The sequence below is a fragment of the Ipomoea triloba genome, chromosome 8 (assembly GCF_003576645.1).
Source record: "Ipomoea triloba cultivar NCNSP0323 chromosome 8, ASM357664v1".
Lineage (NCBI taxonomy): Eukaryota > Viridiplantae > Streptophyta > Magnoliopsida > Solanales > Convolvulaceae > Ipomoea > Ipomoea triloba.
In genome coordinates this window covers 8,367,984-8,388,278 of record NC_044923.1, presented here as the reverse complement: position 1 = coordinate 8,388,278, position 20,295 = coordinate 8,367,984, and the positions used below count along the sequence as shown (strand labels likewise).

Genomic DNA, 20,295 nt, shown 5'->3' with positions numbered 1-20,295 from the left:
AAATTAGTGGTTTCCTTTGCCGGCTAGGGTCACAAGGCAATGGCGTGATTTACTCCGTGCACACCCTTGGTACTTTATTATTTCTTATAATATTTTATGAATATAGATTTTTAAGTGGTTGGTAAACGACAAGTAAACTACACAATCAGTGGCGGAGCCACAGTGTGCCGGGGGGCAATGGGGGTAGCTGACCCCCTTCTCACCCCACCCCCTTATATATATGTATGTATATATATACATATATAGCATTAACTTATACATAAAATTAATATTTATGTATAATTAATAAATGTTTGGATAGCTTAGTTTGTTGAAACTTTGAACATGATGTTGAATAGCTTATATATGTAATAGGTTCAATTCTCACTAACAACACTTGCCTTTAGTTTTTCTCTTTTATTTTACCCCTTCACAAGACAAATTAAATGTTTTTTTTAGTCTACTTTTTATGAATCATTTAATTTGTCATTTAATTTAACAAATTAAATAATTTAACAAATTAAATGCTCTTTTAGTCCACTTTTTATTAAATTAAATGCTGTAACACCCCGGTTCGGCTATGCCGTATCTCCGGAGTAGTTACCGCCACACCCAGACTGAACCCCACTCGAATACAGATAGAGTTCATTCTAGGTGCACAGGCTAACAGACTAAAGACAAGGATCGTGTTTCTTATCGTCAAAATCCAACATAATCTTATATATATGCAGCAAAAGAGTAGCTATACTAGCCACGAATATATATTCATATATAAGAGTTTCTTACAGCCCATCAACAAAGAGTTTGGATTATTCCCGTTCTTACTAGCCATGTTAGTAATACCATGGCTACAAAAGATATGTACAAAAAGGTCAGACTTGACTTTTCTCTTGAGGCATAACGGATTAACGAAGGTAGGAGACCAAAATGGGTACCACTAATTGAACAGGGATAGGAACGGGATCAGGAGTACAACTGGGACAGAAGCATGAGCCAGAGCTGGAGGATCAGAAACAGAAGCAGGGGCATACCCACGCTAGACTTCATCTGATAAGGTACACAATGAAGTGTAGTTAGCACGACGGCTAAGTAAGGAAATCCATTGTCACTCAAAAGTAGACAAAGGTTTCGAAAATATAATAATTTGTAAGTTGTAAAATTTACCCACGAGTTATAGCTCTACCTGCAATCAGGTTATCAATAATAGATAATATAATATAAGGCGTAAAGCTAACTCAACACGTAAACTTTTCTCATATAAAGGTACCGGCATCATTGCCACTTAAAACACATTTTTCTGATTTTCAGACAAGTTTGTAAAATATTTCGTTTCCAGTAGTTCCCTCATTTTAATTCAAAAGGAGGTTCAACAGCACATTTCCGTGCTCAAAATTCGTCACATTTTGGATAGAATCATTTCCTTCTCAAGTCGTTACAGAGTAACTCTTTTCTCATCTTTAAAACTTCCTTAGTTTCTTCTTAGTAAGCGTGAGGCCTTTGGAGCATTCTCATAACTCCCACTCTGACCACTTGGATCATCGAACTCGGGTTCAGTGGTCATCACCCGGTCTAACACTGATCCCCTGGACGTAAGGTTCATTAAAATGATTCCTAGCTGGCCTAGCTAGGTCCATAAAAACAACACCTACCCGGACTTCTGGAGTAACTATACCTTAAGTGTGCACACCCCCATAGGAATACCTCATCCTACGAGTTATATAGTACCCGGCGAATAGACTTCGCCCTGCAGTATGAACTGGTCATACACTATAACATATCGACGAATAGACTTCGCCCTGCAGTATGAACTGGTCATACAATATCCACAACGACCACTGGGCCATGGCACTTTAAGCCACCCGTGGGTCAATCAAGGTCCTCCTCAACTCGCTTTAGAAACTAAGGGTTTGAAAACATGATTCTTCCTTCCGTTTTTCTTTCTCAAATCATTTCTTTTGGACATATTTCTCATTTGAGTCCAATAGTTGAAATCGGCTATCTCATCAGCCCAAGAAGGATTTTCAAAATACTCTCAGTGCCCGCAGGCTTTTCAATCATCATTTTCTCGTTTTTCTCACGTAATGTACTCACTCCTTAAAAGTAGTATTTTCCTCAAAAATAAGGTTTTGACAACCTGTTTACCAAAATAGTATACGTTCTTTCGACGTAAGTTTTATAAACATTTTTATTTACTCATAGGCTTTCCAACACAATTCCTCAAGTTACAGGAGTTTTACTTATTTCTCAACAACAACATTTTCTTCTAAAGTGATGTACATAATTTTTCCAAAACGGATATTTCTTTCAAAAATAGATCTCTTTTGCCCGTAGGCCTTTCAAACATCATAACACTCGGGATTAAAAACATCGGGGAAAAGTTTGGTCAAAAACAAGTCGAAAACGAGTCCGCGTCGCGCGGACTCGCGGTTGGCCGCAGCTGCGGACGCACAGCGGACGCGTGCGTCCGAGCCGCGTCCGCTGCTTCGGCATTTCTCGCCGAAGTCTGGATGCCACGGACGCGCAACGGATGCGTGTCCGTGGTTGCGTCCGGCCCTTCGGCCGTGACGCCGAAGACACTCCCTTGATGGGCGCGCGGTGGACGCGCGTCCACTGCCGCGTCCATCCAAATCTGCCAGGAAATTACAGCTTGGCGCAGTTCGAAAGATTGAGCCGGTAAAAATAGTTCCCGAACTCTTTTTCACTTGAAATTTTTATGGTAGAACCCCAACTTATAGTACTTGATGTCCATAAAAAGTTTTGGTCATTTTGATCCGCGAATAAACACAGAAAATTCCATTTTGCCCTTGGCAGTGTGCTGTCCAGAATTTTTCTCTCTGGACCAGTTTTGGAAAAAAATTCGAAAACCATACTTATACTACTCCGATAATTATGAAATTTTATATGCAGGTTCTACACTTAAAGAACTACATGTCTAAAAAAAATAGGATCAAAATACCTTACCAATCTTTCTCAATAAATCTCGGAAGTTACTGCCAGAATCTATCCTGATTTCCTTTCACTATTTTCACAAGTATAAGCCTATATGGGCATAAATACAACATATACATGCATAAATTAGTTATGAACATGTATACAAAAATTACCAAAAATCCAAAGTGTGGTTTCTTGAGTCAACTAGTAGATCCACAAACTTAACACATAATTTTCGCATAAAATTCCTAGTCACATAATTTACTAGCATTTGTTCACCTTCAAGTGACTAAACCAACTTAAGGGATTCCTTACCTCCCAAGAAGATTTTTTTTGAACCGTAGAAAGATGGTGATCTTCTCCTTCAAACTTTTCACCGAAGATCCTAAACAAAATCACCATAACAACAATATTTTCATGAACCTTAAGTTTAAGCTTAAGTTCTAGGAGGGATTTAACCGAACAAACCAAAGTTCTTACCTACAATAGAGCACTTTGAGTTGAAGAGATAGCTAGGGAGTTCTTGGATCACAAAGTTAGAAGACTAAGATTTTCCTTCTTCTTTCTTTCCTTCGTATTTTCGAAAATGGGAGAGGGAATGGGAGAGATGAGAGAGAGATGATGTGAGTTTGGCTTGAGAATTAAGTAACAAGTGCAACATTCCCATACCTATATGACATGCCATTAATGATCCAATCCAAGTGGGGATTTTGAGTGCCACATGTCAACTCCCTATGGTGCCTCCTTGAAGATCTTAATTTATTTTGCCAGTTTGGGTTTAAATCAGATGAAAGTTCGGAGGATTATAGCTTAATTCGGGAAAATCCTAACACCAAAATTATCCTAAAAATAATCCCGTCTATAATCACTAAAATTGAGAATTTTTCGGTATCTCGCGAAATATAGGTACAACGTCCGTAACAATTTTACCCCTTACAGTCCGATTTAAATTCTCACTTGAACTAACTAGAAGTTTAGGCTTAATCATATCATACTTAATACTCTAATCTCTAGGAAAATTCAAACCGTATATATATTCTTAAAAATCTTTACGGTTCGAGACCGGTACGTAAATCGTAACTTATTAATAACTTTCCTTACAAAAAAAAAAATCATCTTGAAGTAACGAGAGATCATCTCGTAAATATCGTAGCTTAAAAATATTTTTCGAACTCTAAACTTATCGGAATAGGCGAGGGGTTACAAATGCTCTTTTAATCCACTTTTTATGAATCATTTAATTAGTGTACTATACAAGTTGATATTATACTTCATCGTATAATTTGTATTCGAACTAATTTAGAAAAACTAAAAAGTATTTATGAATATAGTGTCTTTTATATTCAAATTATTTTATCTAATTAATTATGTTCGTATTTTGTCATAAATAATTTTATATCATTTCAAAGTGTTTTAAAATTTTACATTTTCACCCCATTCAAGTATATTTTTTATCCCGCTCCTAATTAACTATTATGTAGTCTATCAAAAACAATCTATTGTAATATATAATTTTGTATTTGAACCTTATTATGAGTGTGATATTTTTTCATTGACATGTCTAACATCATTTAAATTTCGCCCTTCTCAGATGATGTTATGGGTCCGCCATCTAGCCTAAGTCAATTAAAACCTATAATAGCAACGATCATTAGCCAACGAATGCCCTTTGGCAGTCCTCCAAAAGACTTGAGTCCGGGAATAGAAAGAGGCACTAGTACAAAATTGAGAATATGAAGATGACTTTACACTTTCAAAATAGAAAGAGTCCTCCAAAAGAGTGCACTTTCATGAGGACATGACAAACGTTCCATAGATTGTAGACATCTTACTGAGTATTAAAACATGGAATCAAACCAAATAAAGGAAACCAAAAGTAATCTTAAGGAAATATATGCTGACAATGTCCATCATAGTTGCACAAAAATATTTTAAAACATCAAACTGCGGAAAACCTTCAGGATGAAATAAAAGTTGTATGTTCATAAGAAATCAGTGCATGTTTTAATAAAGTAGATCAAAAAACATAGAATGCAACAAAGCCCAACCAAACTGTACCAGAATAAAAACATTCAAACCCATATACTGTTGTTACTTTGGTTAGTTTTGTCCACCAAACTTGCTCATCATTTTTGCAATGACCGGAGCCAACTTGGGATTTGATTGGTGCTTGGCTAGATTAGCAGGGTTCTTCATCACTGCAAAAATATTTAAGGAGTTCCATATTAATCTGGTGTCATCAGCAACACAACTTAATCCCCTCTAGAACGTGAATGGGCAAGTATAGATGCATGAATCACAATGATTACGTTACAAGTTTACAGTTCAAAATGGGCAAGTAATCTCAGAGGGAACAAATCACAGTTTCACCAGTAAACAAAAGGCAAATAGCAAATGAAAAAATAATACTGTAAAGCAGAAGCAACAGAAGGCACTTAGGAGTCATAAATATGAGCATAATCAGCCTGCATTAAGAGACAAAAAAATGCCCATGCACATTGATATTATATTTCCCCATGTCTATCCTTCCTTTGGTATTTCAACTTTAAAATTCATGTCAAGCACATTGTATCATGATAAAGTTTTGTACAAATCAAACATACACAATTAATTATTGCATCATCTAGCCTAGATATATACAGCTTAACATGTACCACCTCGTCTTTTAGACTAAGCTATCCATTCAATTTTTTATTTTGTTAGGAACATCCATTCATTAATCAATCAATTCAGATAATCTTGAAATTTGATACCGCTAAGTAGGAATAGCCGAATAGACCAATATCTCACACCATGAAGCCACACTTCCTGGAAAATCCCACTAAGTAGGATAATACATCCCTACATATCTATGAAACTTCATGACTTGGCACTGTAAAAATACGGAGTAGATTAAGGGTGTGCTTGGTTCACACATGGGAATCGGAATTAGGATGGGAACCAAATGCTTGATAATGGTAATGGGTTTTGGCAAAAGTATTTTGCATGTTTGGTAGTATGGTGGAATTGGAATGATTACCAATATTGATGTTTGGTTATGTATGACCCTATAATGGGAATAAAGGTTTTAAAAATACAAAAACAAAAAATCAAGGCAATTCATCCTCATATAATGACATCCAAAGCATCAGTATGAACAAAAAATCAAAACAAAAATCTGAGGGATGTAGTGAGGAGGCGACAGATCAGCAGGTGACAAATGAGGAGGGCAATACCTATTTTTAATTAGGGAATGGAGTTTTTAATAGAAGCGGTAATCAAATCTCATAGTTGTGTTTTAAAAAATTGTCAACCAAACAATAACTATGATTTTGATTCCCATATTCCTGGTGTGTAAACCCATGAACCAAACACACCCTAAATCTACTTACCCATTTCAACCACACACACACACAAGATATCATTCCAGCTTAACACATCAACCAAGCTACAATATAGCAGGGGAAAAAAAGTATTGGACTGTGTAATTTAACAGCAAAAAATTCAAATTCTCAGGCAAAAACTATTCAGCGAAGCCAGTTTTTAAAATGGAAACTTAGTAACCAATTAATGTGTACATGCATCCAAAAAAATGAACTGCATTATATTAGGACCAAACAAATTACCATCTTGAAGAGCAGTCATAACTTCTGGATCTTTAAAAGCAGCCATTAGTTCAGGGTCCTGTTCAATTCAACATTAGATGATGAGTCAGATGACATCAATCACAATTGCTAGGTGAAACTCTTAAATAGCCATGCAAACCAGCATAAAGCAGGGAAAGTTGTGAAGAAAAAAGTTCAATATCAAGCATAACTCTATAACAAATTGAGTAAATACTTGATGCACTATTGGAGTATAGCACTTATACACCAACGCCAAATTGCTACTAATCATATCAATGATTAAGGTATTACCATCACAAATTTACATTCATCTGTTAAAGACAGTGAAACACATCTCATATGACAATTTGGATTGTTTAACATTTTGAAATAATGTTTGATCAATGGATCAGAGTTGAAGTTTGGAGGGTGGGAAAATAAAAAATGAATAGAAGTAAAGATAACTATGGATACATAGTTATAATTTTTGGTACCTTTGTATTTTCTGCAACTGTTTGGTGGAATTTCTTTAGTAATTTACCTCCTGTGACAATGTATACAATAGCAGAACCGACTTCACAAACCGGTTGCTATGTTTTTCCTAAATTTAAGTTTAGTAGTTTCTTATAATAAATAACAATTATTTATTTATTTAGCTTAATTAATTACAATAACTTATTGATTATTATGGCGTACTATTTGTACCCAAAAAAAAAAAAAAAAAGACATGGTCAGTATTGGACTTATTTTTTAATTAAGTCGGGCGATTTTCTTAACCGCCAGTCAAACACCGATGGGGCATCAAATATGTTCTCTACAAACTTTGGGCAAACACAGAACCATAGAACTTGGATGAGATAGTTTGTTATCAGAATATATAGTTGCTTACATTGAGTATTTTGCTGTAATCAATATTTCCTGGCATCCCTCCAGGCATGCCTCCTGGCATTCCACCAGGCATCCCACCACCCATACCAGCAGGGAAGCCACCAGGCATCCCACCACCCATACCAGCAGGGAAACCACCTGGCATGCCACCACCCATACCAGCAGGGAAACCACCTGGCATGCCACCACCCATACCAGCAGGAAACCCTCCTGGCATGCCACCACTTCTCCTACTTGATGAGGACTGCTCTTGTTTCTTTGCTCTTTCATAAGCAGCCTGCGATATGCACAATGGATATCACTAGCCATGGAACCAAGGATGAGATCTTCACTTCTAAAAATGCAAGTAATAATGGTTTACCTGAGCCTCGGCTTTTCTACGTTGCCTCTCACGCTCATTTTTTCTATCTTCTCTTTCTTTACGCAGCCTATCATACTTCCTTCGGTGCTCTTCAATTTTGTGTGCATTGGGTTCAACCTGCAACCATAGATAAATTTAATTCACTCATGACTAGTGACAATCATATCTGTAATACAAAAGTTTAGATCAGCCCCAACGTTAAAGAAGAATGTAGAAGTCATTGAACTACAGTGAAGTCGCATCACTGTCAAAGGCAGACGTCAGTTAGTGAACTGGAATATAGCATGCTAACCTTTTTAAGTACAGAACTTATCTCTTCATCATAGTCCAGCTTTGAAGCTGTGTGGAGATCTTTTGCAGCCTCTTCCCATTGTCCTAACATAGCTCGTGCAATACCACGTGATTTATACCCTTTGGCAGAATCAGGATTAATCTGTAGCAGCAAAATGAAATTTATTTTACAAAGAAAATCATGACAGCTGTCACTTTTTAACAGTAATACATCCTTTCAGTAATGAAATTTTTAGAAGATATAGTTCACACCAGGCTCTTGCTAGTTATAAAAACAAAAAACAAAAAACAAAAAACAAAAAAAAACAAAAAAAAAAAAAAAGGAAAGTGGGAGAGTACAAACAATGTTGTGGGGAACAATTCTTAGGAAACCCCTGACCAGCCATGGAGAGACGGCATTTCAACAATACATCATGCACAAACATAGCATGTCCATATTCATACATGAATACATTGACACATAAACATCCAATATGAGCATAGACAATTACAGGATGGTTCTTAGAAAATCTCCATAAGATGTCCCAAATACAAATCTCCATAATTTCAATAAACACCAAAAAAGTTACTAAAATGCCAACCTCTAAAGCTGCACTTGCATCTCGGATGGCAGCATTGGGCTTTTTCATTTTGATATACACACTGGCTGTAAAACATCAAACATAAAGAGATTACATGATTGCTTGGGAAATGTGATTCAATACCATTATATAAATATTAGAATCATTAATACAAGAAAAACATAATACAGTCTTTACCTCTAGTAGCATACATAATAGCAGACGTAGGGTTGAGTACTATTGCTTTCGTGAGATTATCAATTGCTTCATCAAACTTACCTGATTGAAACAAAAAGTGTAGACATGTTAGCTTATTGTATATCTTTAGATACAAATTTGTGCATACAGCTGCAAGCAATAGCACCTTCAGAAAGTGCTTCCATGGCCTGAGCTTTTGCCTCTTGAGAAGAGTCACGATTTTCCTCTGTAACCTCCACTGAAGGATCTCCCATCTAACACAGTTGAAAATGATCATAACATTAACAAAACAACAGGAGCCAAAATTAGAAGTTAAAAGCTGAAACATCACATCATAATGTACCAGACCTGCTGTGGAGGATCATTGTCAGACTCCACAACGCCACTCTCATCAAGCTCAACATCAGATTCTATTATCTCAGGCTCCTCTTCTTCAGTAGTTCCTGTTGGATGAGCCTCACTCCCGGAGTCACCCATTTCCTCATCACTTTCTTCTACCACATGAGACTTCTGTTCACACAAATTTTCCACAAGACATAGTACTACAGAGTATCAAACATCAATTTTTATCATACATTGCGAGCTCAAATCTAATAGTCCCACAGTGAACCAATAATGTTAAATAAGCTCCATTTCCTGTTTTATGGAACAAAAGGTTTCCGCATCTTCACTATATCCATTTTAGACGAAACTATAGATATCTAGACACTCGAAACCCTAATTCACCGCAGGTAAATAACATTCACTTTTCCAGAAATCAAATGGAAGAAGATTAATTTCAAAAATCAACAAAAAAGAAACAAGTTCAGAATCCATACCGCTTTATACTCTCCCGGCTTGTAAGCAGACGGAGGAAGCTTTCCGCCAATACTGAACAACAAAAAGTAAATAAAAATCCAATTACAACCACAACAAAGACAAAAATCAAACTCTAAATCACCAAAATCATAAAACAACAGAAACAAATTTCTAAGGTTTCCGAAATCCAGGGCGTCCATAAACGCACGCACGCACGTACAACATGTGTATACACATACCTCTCGATGTAGTCGCGGAAGAAGGCGAGGGAAGGATCGGAGAGAATAGAAGGGTCGGACTTGCACTGTTCAACGAATTGCTTCAATTGATTCAGCTTAGCGGCGTCCATGTCTGAGGGAGAAGAAAAGATCTTTTTTCCCGAGTGATGAATGGAGTTTGCGATGCGGTGTTATGGTTCGTTACTATAGCACTAGGTAGTGACTAGTGAGGCGGAGAAGGGGATGTAAAAACCCCAGGGTCTCTTCGGCGGTTTCTACTGTACCACGCTTCTAGTAACTTCTGAAGTATCTGGAATCATCAATCATGACTCGGACCGGTTCAATACTATTCACCGGACCTGAATAAAATGTTCCGGTTCACGTAACATCCACTTCGATAGTAGACAAGTAGAATTTATGGTAAATACAATGAAAAATGTTTAAATTAGTTACTGAATTATACGAAAGTATATCATTTAATTTTAAAAATATAATTAAGTTCGTTAACTATTTAAAAGAATTTGACTAAATTTGACATGTCAACGCTAACGTAGCGGTCATCATATTAAAAATGTATTATTTTTAAATTTATTTTAATAATTTAAATTAAGTAAATTTAAAATTACACTTTTTATTGGATGGTTTAATTATATTTTTTTGTGAAGGGAAATGCTTCTTACTCTTCCTAAATTTGCCCTCGGCCCCTAATCATTGGGTGCCCTTGAATATGCTAACAAATCACTATTTTTAAAAATAAAAAAAGAAAAAATTTAAATCAATCAAATGATGTTATTCAAGAGGGAAAAATGTACGGAAAACAAATTATGGGTGTATAGCATTACTCTATGTAGTTCAGTGAGTTGTTATGCCGTGGACCCAGGTCCACCTTGCAAGGTGGACCTGGGTCCAATACGACGTCGTTTCACAATTTAAAAAAAAATTAAAAAATATTAACAGCGTTAACGGCTCCTCATCGCAACAGAACACAGACTCTACATTCATATACCCTATACTCCATATTCACAATTTGAAAACTCCACATTCATACAATACATGGCTATATGTTTAGTAACTATATTACCACTGTTATGCATTCACACATTCAAAACTCTATATTCACAGGTCCTATACTCCATGTTCACAACTTGGGAATTCTGCATTCACACATCACAGGACTACAAGTTGCTAGAACTCTGTTAACTCTACTACAGATTCACACATTCATAACTCTACCTTCACAAATTCTATACTCCATATTCACAATTTGAAACCTTCACATTCACACATTTCAGGGCTGCTATAACTCTGTTAACTCTACTAGAGATTCACACATTACTCTACATTCACAAATTCTATACTCCATATTCACAATTTAAAACCTCCACATTCACACATTTCAGAGCTATATGTTTAGTAATTTTTTTTTTTTTTAAAAAAAAAAGTAAAACGGCGTTGTATTGGACCGCAAGGTGGACCTGGGTCCACGGCATAATTTGCCTAGTTCAGTGGTTAATTTGAAACATTTTTCTAAATACTATTTTGATTGAGACTTGTATTTTTCTAGTATGGTTTATATAGTTTTAAATTTTGTGTTATGACTATTACTCATTTTTATTCTTAATCATTGACTTTTAAAGCTATCAAAATTAGATTTTTATAATTTAAATCATTTTTAATTGTAATTGATTTTAAATTTTTCCTTGTGTGAATCGTTATAATTTAAGGGGAAATTAATGCGGTTATAATAAGAATTAAGGCTTTGTTTTTAGCGTGTGAAAAAAAAAATGACGCAATAAATAGTTTCTAACTACACAGGGTTTGATACCTCTAAGACATGAGATCATTCACTCCACACCAATTTATGAAGTTGATGAAAGTCTCCTTGGAGGGAAATAGGTGAAGGATGTTAAACCAGTACTTCCATCTACTGGATCTCCTATGCTAGATATGGATGATGAAACTGTTACTGCTTATGTCTGAGATCTCAACAGTCTAATAAAAAGCTAAAGATCCTGGTGGCCAAGCTTGAAGCAGTAAGCCGTATTGTAACTCATCATTAACTTGACGTTGCTTGTACTGAGTTAGCCAAGTTTAATTTTGTGGTGCACTTAAGAGTGGTCTATGGAGCACCACAAAGTGCTACAAGTCTATGGTACACTAAGTGTGGGTATGTGGTGTATATAGAAATGCTTGACGGTGCATTTAGACTCAAAACACCATCAAGCATATCTAAATGCACTATCCATTTGCAGAAAATCTAAAATTACCACAGATGGGTGATAGGAAGTCAAACACTTGGTAGAAGAAGGTGACCGACCTAAGACAACTTAAGGAGGCATAAGTAGATTTAAGGAAGACCGATTAAAGGAAGGGCCAGTTTGGGCGACGAGTGGGTCGATTGATCGGAGGTCGGTCGGCTTTAGGGGTGAATGAATGGAAGAGATTACACAAAAAGAGAAGGGGAAGAATTCGGTCGAAAGGTGGGGCCGAACAGTCGTTTTATGGTTCGTCGGCGAAGTAAATCAGGATGTTTCGTTGCAATTGAGTGAGAATCTCAAGAAATACAGTAAGTATTGAGCCAAGGAAGTCAATTGGAAGGAGTCGGACTCGACTAACCGAGTCCAAGCCATGCCAGAGGGAGAAGGCGCGTAAGGGAATAAGCTGAAGCTCGTCCCTGCCGAACCTAGCGAGAGAGTTTGGTCGGATGGACCATCAGAGTGGATTAGAAAACTTCCTAACGCAAAGGGATCAGGCGCGAATTTTGTGGACGAGAAAGGGAAAGTAGATCATGATGTTTTAGGAAGCTAGACCAAATGTAATAAAGAAAGAAATCACGCACATTTATAGTAGTTTAGGGTTACTATGTAAAGATTAGCCCCCCTTGTATAAATAAGGGTATTGAACATTGAAAAAAGTTAAGCAATTCATAATATAAGAGTAGCCGAAACATTGCTTCATTAAATTCTTAAACTCAAAATGAATTCTGGTAATGTTGGCCTGCCGTTCAACTATTCCTTGGTTGATAAAATCAACAATCAACGTATTTTCTTTTTCTATTTTTATTAATTTTCGATCATTGATCTAAGCTCATTTAATGATAAGATTGAACCACATGAGTGCACCTAAGACTCCTACCGCACTATAACCATCCCTATATTACAATTCACAAATCACATCCGGAAAATATTACAATTTAAAATGATTCATATTTTAAAATTTGATAGTTTTAAAAGTAATTGACTAAAATTAAAAATGAGTAATAATTAGAAGATTAAATTCATAATTAACTCTATCACTTTTCACATGTATGATATGTCATCATAATACAAACTTTTATGATGTCATTTATAAAAATTTCCTCTCAAGACCTTGACTTGCAAGGAAAATTTTTTGCGATCCGGTGTTCTCGTACTTGCCGTTCTCATGCAGACGGCGACCAGTGAGCCACGCCACGTGCCTCCCGGCAACAGAGGAAGGACCCGATGAAGGTGGAAGAGTGTTCAAGAAGTATAGAGGCCATAAGAGGTCATTTGTGGAAGCTGCGACAGCTTCTCCGAATTTTGTTAATGAATAGATAGACATGGAGAAAAACAGGGAATGGATGCTCGAGGATATTGAAGTTGAATCCGACGGTGTGGAGGGTTTGGCAGACGTCGTCGATGGTATTCCGGTGGTCAATCTTCCCAAAGCTTTACGCAAGGAATTGGTAGCCACTTGGAGAAACGCTCTAATTGTGAAATACATTGGTAAACCTATGGCTTTTACTTTATTTCATCGGAGAGTTTTGAGAATGTGGAATATATCTAGTAGAATGGAATTAATTGAGTTGGGAAATAGTTATTATGTGGTTCATTTTGAATATGTCAAACAAGTGTAAACATGTTTTATTGGACGATCCTTGTAAACTGTTTGATCACTACATCATTACACAATGTTGGCAGTGGGACTTTTATTCAAAATTGGCCAAAGTGGAAAAATGGTCGTTTGGGTTAGACTTCTAGGGCTTCCGGTCAAATACTTTCTTGAAGCTTGACAAAACCACATCTAGAGTGGAATGTGTGAGCTGCCAGCATCCTCACTTGGGGTCGGTCAAGCTCACGATGAAGCATTCTTGTGCTGAGGGCAATCGAGGCCCTCCCACATGAGCTTGACTAAGTAGTCTAAAGCCAAGTCAAATGCAGGCAACCTCGAGGCTCAAGGTAGAACCGAGCGAGAACTGACCCCAACAATGCGCAACAACCACCACGGTGCCGGTTGTGGAGGTCAACCATTAATATCAACCACCAAGACAATCGAGAAGTGGGCTCAACCAGGGAGGCGATAAACCAAGCCCGAGATACACGGGCCAATCACAAGGAAACAATCACGAACAAAAATGAGAAAGGCGGATGAAAGAGGATGATTGGTCATAAGGAAAAGAAGCATTATGTAGTGTGTCAACAAGGGAGCTAGTAGCAAAATAAAAGCAAAAATTTGAGGTCGTGGCATAAACACCTAGGGAAGGAGAAACCCTGCCTCCCTCGAGGCTAACTAGATGATGTCGATGGGCAAGAGAGGCCTCGACCACAACCCAAGGGTATGCCTAAGTTAAAAGCTCATGACCAAAGGAGGGCAATGGCTTCACCAAACTGAGCATGGGGCCAAATCGGGTAGTGGCAAACCTTGCTGAGGGCCTAAGGCTGACCCACAACATATGAGCCAACTTCATAGGAGCCTAAATGAGACCTCGATGGATAACACAAGCACTGAAGTCAGCCACTGTATGGGTGGTAAGAACACAAGCAAGCAAAGAGTGTGAGCAAAATAGGGGAGATCAGCCTCGACTCGATGTGCTCCTCCTCAATCATCTATGCAAGGCTAATCTCATCTTCGTTGATGTGAATGTGCTCTAGTGGAGGCGGAGAGATCATCATCAAGGTAGGAAGAAACTGTCACTCACACAAGTAGGAAAACATGGGAGAGGTCAGTGACGCTATCCATCTCCATCCGCCCAACCTCTTCTATGAGGCTCAGGCTCCCTAGTTCTTTATAGGGGAAAAATCCAAAACAAGATATAGAGAAGAGTCAAAAGCAAGCTATATTCCAAACACACTCGAGCTCTAAACTAAGGAATCTCGCGTAGGAAAAACTCGGGTAGACAGGACCCGAGTGGGACGCGATTAGGTAGCACAAATAGTTTCTGTGGTCGCCCAAAAAATGGCACAGCGGGGTCAACATAGATGGCGACACAAGAAATTACTCTTTGTCGCTAACTCGTAACTCGGAGAATGAGGGGCTAGTGATGGCTATATAAAGAATGGGTATCGAACAAACCAATATAGAAGAATGCTAAGAAGAACCGACCCAATGGAGGCCAAGATAAACTTGACCTAGGTTAAGCTGACTCCATGGTCGGCCTTGTGGGCCCCAAAGTCGACCTTGACCTCGAGGCTGCAAGGCCTCAAGGTCATCTTCAGAGTTGGACAACCCGAGAACATGCGATCAAGTTGTGAGGCACCCTTCACGGCTCCAGTCGAGGCGAGTAAGACACAGTTAAACGGGACACCGCAACCTCCCGCCTCGAGCGGAAAACACCGATCATCTGGGTACCTACAAGGAGAGGCCAACTATAAAAGCAATATCTTTGTCCTCATTTAAGACGGATTTGTCTTCATTAATACATCTCATGTACTCTCATTAGATAAGCAATACAATACAAGACAACTTTGCCTCCCAATCATTATTATCATTACATCAATCATCCTTAATCAATTGGATTTAGTTAGGCCCTAGTTAATTAATTTCATTTCTTTACTACATTTTTTTTTAGTACTATTGACTCTGTTACAATGTAGTATCTGTTCCATTTCTTTACTACATAATACACTTCAAACTCATCAAACTCATCGATTCAACAGACATTTCCAAATAGTGAATGGGAAAAATTTTGAAGTTATAAACTTGACATGACTGCAGGAATATCGTCCCTCCATATTTCTTAAGCTTTATTTTCAGCTAAAAGAATATTTCAATAATCACAGGATATTATGTCTATATATATGCCAAATTCATATCAGAATTCACAAGTACAACAGTGCACTGTTCTGCAAACAACACTCTCAGGTCTAACTGCTGCTCAGAAACACCTCCATGAAAACCTGCAACAGTTCAAACAGCAAAACTCCAAATCTAAATCTACCACAGCATTAAAGACGCCCCCAGCAATAGCAAGCTGGAAACTTCAGCCCATGCAAACCTGCTTACTCCACTTGGTGTAGCTGCAAAAATTTGCGTCGCAACAATATGGCATCAGCAATGCAGCCTTCATACTACTTAATTGGAGAGTTGCACATTATCCATTTGTTTGATAAGGTCATTTCATTTGGGAAGTTGGGAGCAAACACAAACTAGGGAGAGTTTCAGGGAATAAGTTCATACAAACCAAGGAATAAAGTTGAAAGAGGATTGGAATTATAACAGAGAAGACGACAAGGATATACACAAGAAGTAAACACTAATTATAGCATACACCCCTCATGTTGCTTGCATAGGAAAAAAACTCAGAATCTTAAGTTAAATGTTAGCCTAATCAGGGAAATTCAATACTTTGAGTGCTGTCTATTTTGTTTCAAAAAGGCTATATGTGTTTAAGACTCGGAATTAGATTCATGATACCAAATCTGCTTCTCTTTTCCTTAGTAAATTTAGAATTGTTCCCCAAAATTGCAAGACAAGTATCCCAAACCATGGCAGAAACTGTGTTACTGTAAAATAGTACAATATTCTGGTTCATGAAATAGTCTGAGTACTATGTGTTCACCCTGTTTTCAATAGCTGATTTCTTACTATTTTTTTTCAGAAGATTCCAAATGGAAAGTTCTCGATTCAGTAAAATGGAGATGGAAAATTGGAAAATTTTGGCACACTACAAATGCACAGAAAGAGATAAAGAAGAAAGAATATTAAAGAGGAATAATAAAGAGATGGAAAATTGGAAAATTTTGGCACACTACAAATGCACAGAAAGAGATAAAGAAGAAAGAATATTAAAGAGGAATAATATAGTTATTACTTATGATTTTTTTTTTGTTCGTTTTTTATTTGGTGAATATCTTCTACCTCCAAACAACAATAATTTGATTAATCATCAAATCAGAACAAAGTAAATCCTAAGCAAATAAGGGCAGACTGTAGACTGTACATAAGACACAATTCCTTGTGAAAAGTCACAAGTACACACTATACAATTATTATAATATACATAGTACCCAAATTCTTATTTTGCCAATTAGACATCCAATCCACATCACACAAAACGTTTTTCTTCTCCAACATTATACCAAGTCAACAAATATCAGGTATGTTGTCAATTTTGGTGGCACCACAGGATAGAACAATTGGACTCACCCCAGAGGCCTAGACTGAGTCAAGTCAGTCAACCACAATATGTCTACACTCTATATATATATATATATATATATATATATATATATATATATAATCTCTTCGGTAAAAAATGAGGATGGGTTTTAGGCGGGTTTTAGTAACAGTTCAATTTTATAATTATTTCAAACTTTCAAATTCGCAGTATTTATAAAACTAACTTTAACCCTTTGATCAATCCTAATTTTACTTGGAAACATGTTCTTATTTGAATTCCCTGAGCCCTCCCCCTCTATCTCTCATATATATATATATATATATATATATATATATATATATATCACAAATTAGGCCCCTGACAGCAAATTACAGTTGAAACCCACAAGTAATCATTACAGGTTATGCTACCAACCATTAAGAAAACTCAACAAATAATGACTAACATTTAATGGCAAAACTTTGCAAAAAAAAAAAAAAAAAAAACATTTAATGACAAAAGGATTACTTGTCAGTTAAAATGTCAATATCATCTAGCTCCGGTTGCAGGTAAAGTTGTCAGACATTATCAACAGTCAAAGAGAATAAATTGCAGTTATACTATGCAGATTTCCAAATTTTACTTAGGGTGTGTTTGGCAACCCATGAAATCGCTTCCGGAAAATATTTTTCGAGTTTTTGGTGTTTGGCAACGTTCGGAAAATGTGGTCAACGGAAAATATTTTTCCATCGATTAAGGAAAATCTGTTCATTTTTCTCAATGGAAAATCAGTTCCTCTGGAAAATGACTTCCGTGAGTCATTTTTCAGAATCGCCAAAATGACCATTTTGCATGTTCTTGACCAAAATCAAACCATATCACCCATGACCATGGACAATGGAGGTGGGGAAGCTTTGTTTTTTTTTTTTATAAATTCTATTTTTTAATAAATAATATTATTTTAATACAGTATTATTATAATTTTTTATATTTTAAATAAAATAATTACAATGTTTAATTATACAATTCTATCCATTTTTTCCAGAAAATGAACAAAACACACAAAGACAGTTTTCCGTAATACATCCAAACACCGGAAATGAAACTGTTTTTCTGAAAATGACTCATTTTTCAGAAAATATTTTCCAGAATTCATTTCCCACGGGCGGTAAATAGCGGGGCAAAAGGGGAAGCCAAAAAAGTCAGAGAAAAAGGAAATTACTTGGAGGCGGCGGCACTGATGGAGGAGTGGTAGTAGCGGCGGTTGGACTCGAAGCTGTACCAGACATTTTAATTTCGTAAGCAAACAACTTAACTCCAATTAAATTCAACAAAAATTAAAGAAAAAACTCCAATCACCATTAGTATATATATGATCAGAAAACAGAAGTTCAAAATCATGTAAAAATCTTGCAAATCTTTATTGCACAAAGTTAATTTAAAAAAAAAAAAACACAGAAAACGATGGTGTACCTAACATTTACTTTACTTTTAAGTCTGGATCACAGAAAATCCGACTAAAATTAAACACACAGGGCCAGGGATCGTAAAAATCAAGTAACCGAAGAGGCAGATACAAACAATCTGGGCGAGTAAATCTGAAGAATTATCCTGAGACGAATGAAAATTGGGAGTGAATAAATTTCCGTTAGTGTTAGTGTTACCTTTGTTACAGGCGCTAACGTCGTTGCTTATACCGCAGTGCTTGGGAAGCTCGAGGGCCTGAGTGATGTTGACTCCGAGGGAATTCAACACTTTCGGGTTCTTATAGAGGTTGCAGAGGCAACTGAGCTCTTTAGTCACGGTCTCTTTGAGCGGGTCGCAGCAGGAGGCGGGCGGTTTGGTGGAGTTGAGGAACGCAGCGCAGGGGATGAGGTTGTTAACGCAGGAGGTGGACTGGGCCGTGGCGGTGGCCGTCAACATTAGCACCGCCGCTAGCGCCGCGATCGCCGTCGCGAGCACTTTGGTGGAAGCCATTGTTAAGCGTAGAAGAAACTAAAAGATTCTCTCTTCTCGGAATGGGCTGCGTATGGGCTTGTGAGACTTATGGCTGGATGGCTATATAAACCGTTTTATTTTCACTATGTACTAATTATAGAATTTAATTGAGACTTTTAGTAATCAAGTTAAATCAATAATTATTTGATAATCGGTTGATTTGACATCACGTTAAACATAGAGGTTGCATCACCTTTTTTTTTTTAAGCTAGACTAATCTCCTATCCATGTCAATGACTTTATGATCCAGTGACACTAAATTGCTCATTTATCTCTTTGTGCTTTAATAGATTGAAAAAGTAATTATGAACAATGTCGTATTATAATAGAGTCAGTAGTATTTAAAAAAATAATTTGTCCATCTTCACGGTTCTGTCAACTTCAAAAACCCGATCTCTAAGAGCCAAACACCACTCTATTACATAGTAGTGATTTTAAGTAACATAATTTAAGTAATACGATGTCAAATGCTGTTGCGCACAAAAAATATACACAAAGAATCTGTACAATTTCAACATAATTAGCACATTGTCATTGCTGAATTTCAAATTTTAATCTTTTTTTTTTCAAATACTATCTATCGATCGAATTCTATTATTTTTGCTAACATTAAAACGTGGCATGAGTGCGTTTAGTTCAGTAAGCTAATCAACGCGGACACGCGGTCCCCACTGCGCAGATCATACACGACGAGGAGGCACCGCCAAATCAAGAAAAAACAATAAATGGCGGGCAAGAGAAATGTGTAGTGAAGGAGGAAGACCACATGTGAAAACATTATATTCAAACATGGTATGCTATCAAATATGAAAACTGAGATTTAATACAGGGGAGCACACAATGGCTCAGAAAAGCTAAAATTACGATATGCACAATTCACACCTTCACACTTTCTCTGCCTTCATCCGTTTACCGTAGAAAATTAAACACATGGTCAAACATATTTTTCTTCTTCTAAGAGATGGAATTCCCAATTTCAAAAATTCTACACTTTAGTATGAACATATGAGGAAATATAAATCACCAATAATTTAATGGCTCACCAGACAAGATCAAATGTTGATGCGCAAAAGAGATATGTCTATTTTAAACGTAATACTCATATTAGTGCTTTCAAGTTTTAAACCTTTATCTCTTCTTTCAAATACGA

The 20,295-nt window shown here is 36.9% G+C and overlaps 2 protein-coding genes across 2 annotated transcripts; both read right to left on the bottom strand.

Annotated features, from left to right (window-relative positions):
• Positions 1–4,771: 4,771 nt before the first annotated feature.
• LOC116027883 (FAM10 family protein At4g22670) lies at positions 4,772–10,069 on the bottom strand. Its single transcript, XM_031269650.1, has 11 exons — positions 9,830–10,069; positions 9,611–9,662; positions 9,141–9,302; positions 8,959–9,046; positions 8,793–8,873; positions 8,616–8,680; positions 8,036–8,176; positions 7,744–7,860; positions 7,384–7,659; positions 6,516–6,573; positions 4,772–5,108 (listed from the first exon to the last, which is right to left on the bottom strand). Exons 1-11 carry the CDS (start codon positions 9,937–9,939, stop codon positions 5,011–5,013), a joined length of 1,248 nt encoding a protein of 415 aa, XP_031125510.1. The 5' UTR covers positions 9,940–10,069; the 3' UTR covers positions 4,772–5,010.
• Positions 10,070–15,693: 5,624 nt separating this feature from the next.
• LOC116028093 (lipid transfer-like protein VAS) lies at positions 15,694–19,201 on the bottom strand. The gene is made up of 3 exons (XM_031269891.1): positions 18,812–19,201; positions 18,370–18,423; positions 15,694–16,065 (listed from the first exon to the last, which is right to left on the bottom strand). The coding sequence occupies exons 1-3, from the start codon at positions 19,122–19,124 to the stop codon at positions 15,983–15,985; spliced, it is 450 nt and encodes a 149-aa protein (XP_031125751.1). The 5' UTR covers positions 19,125–19,201; the 3' UTR covers positions 15,694–15,982.
• Between the last annotated feature and the right edge of the window lie 1,094 nt (positions 19,202–20,295).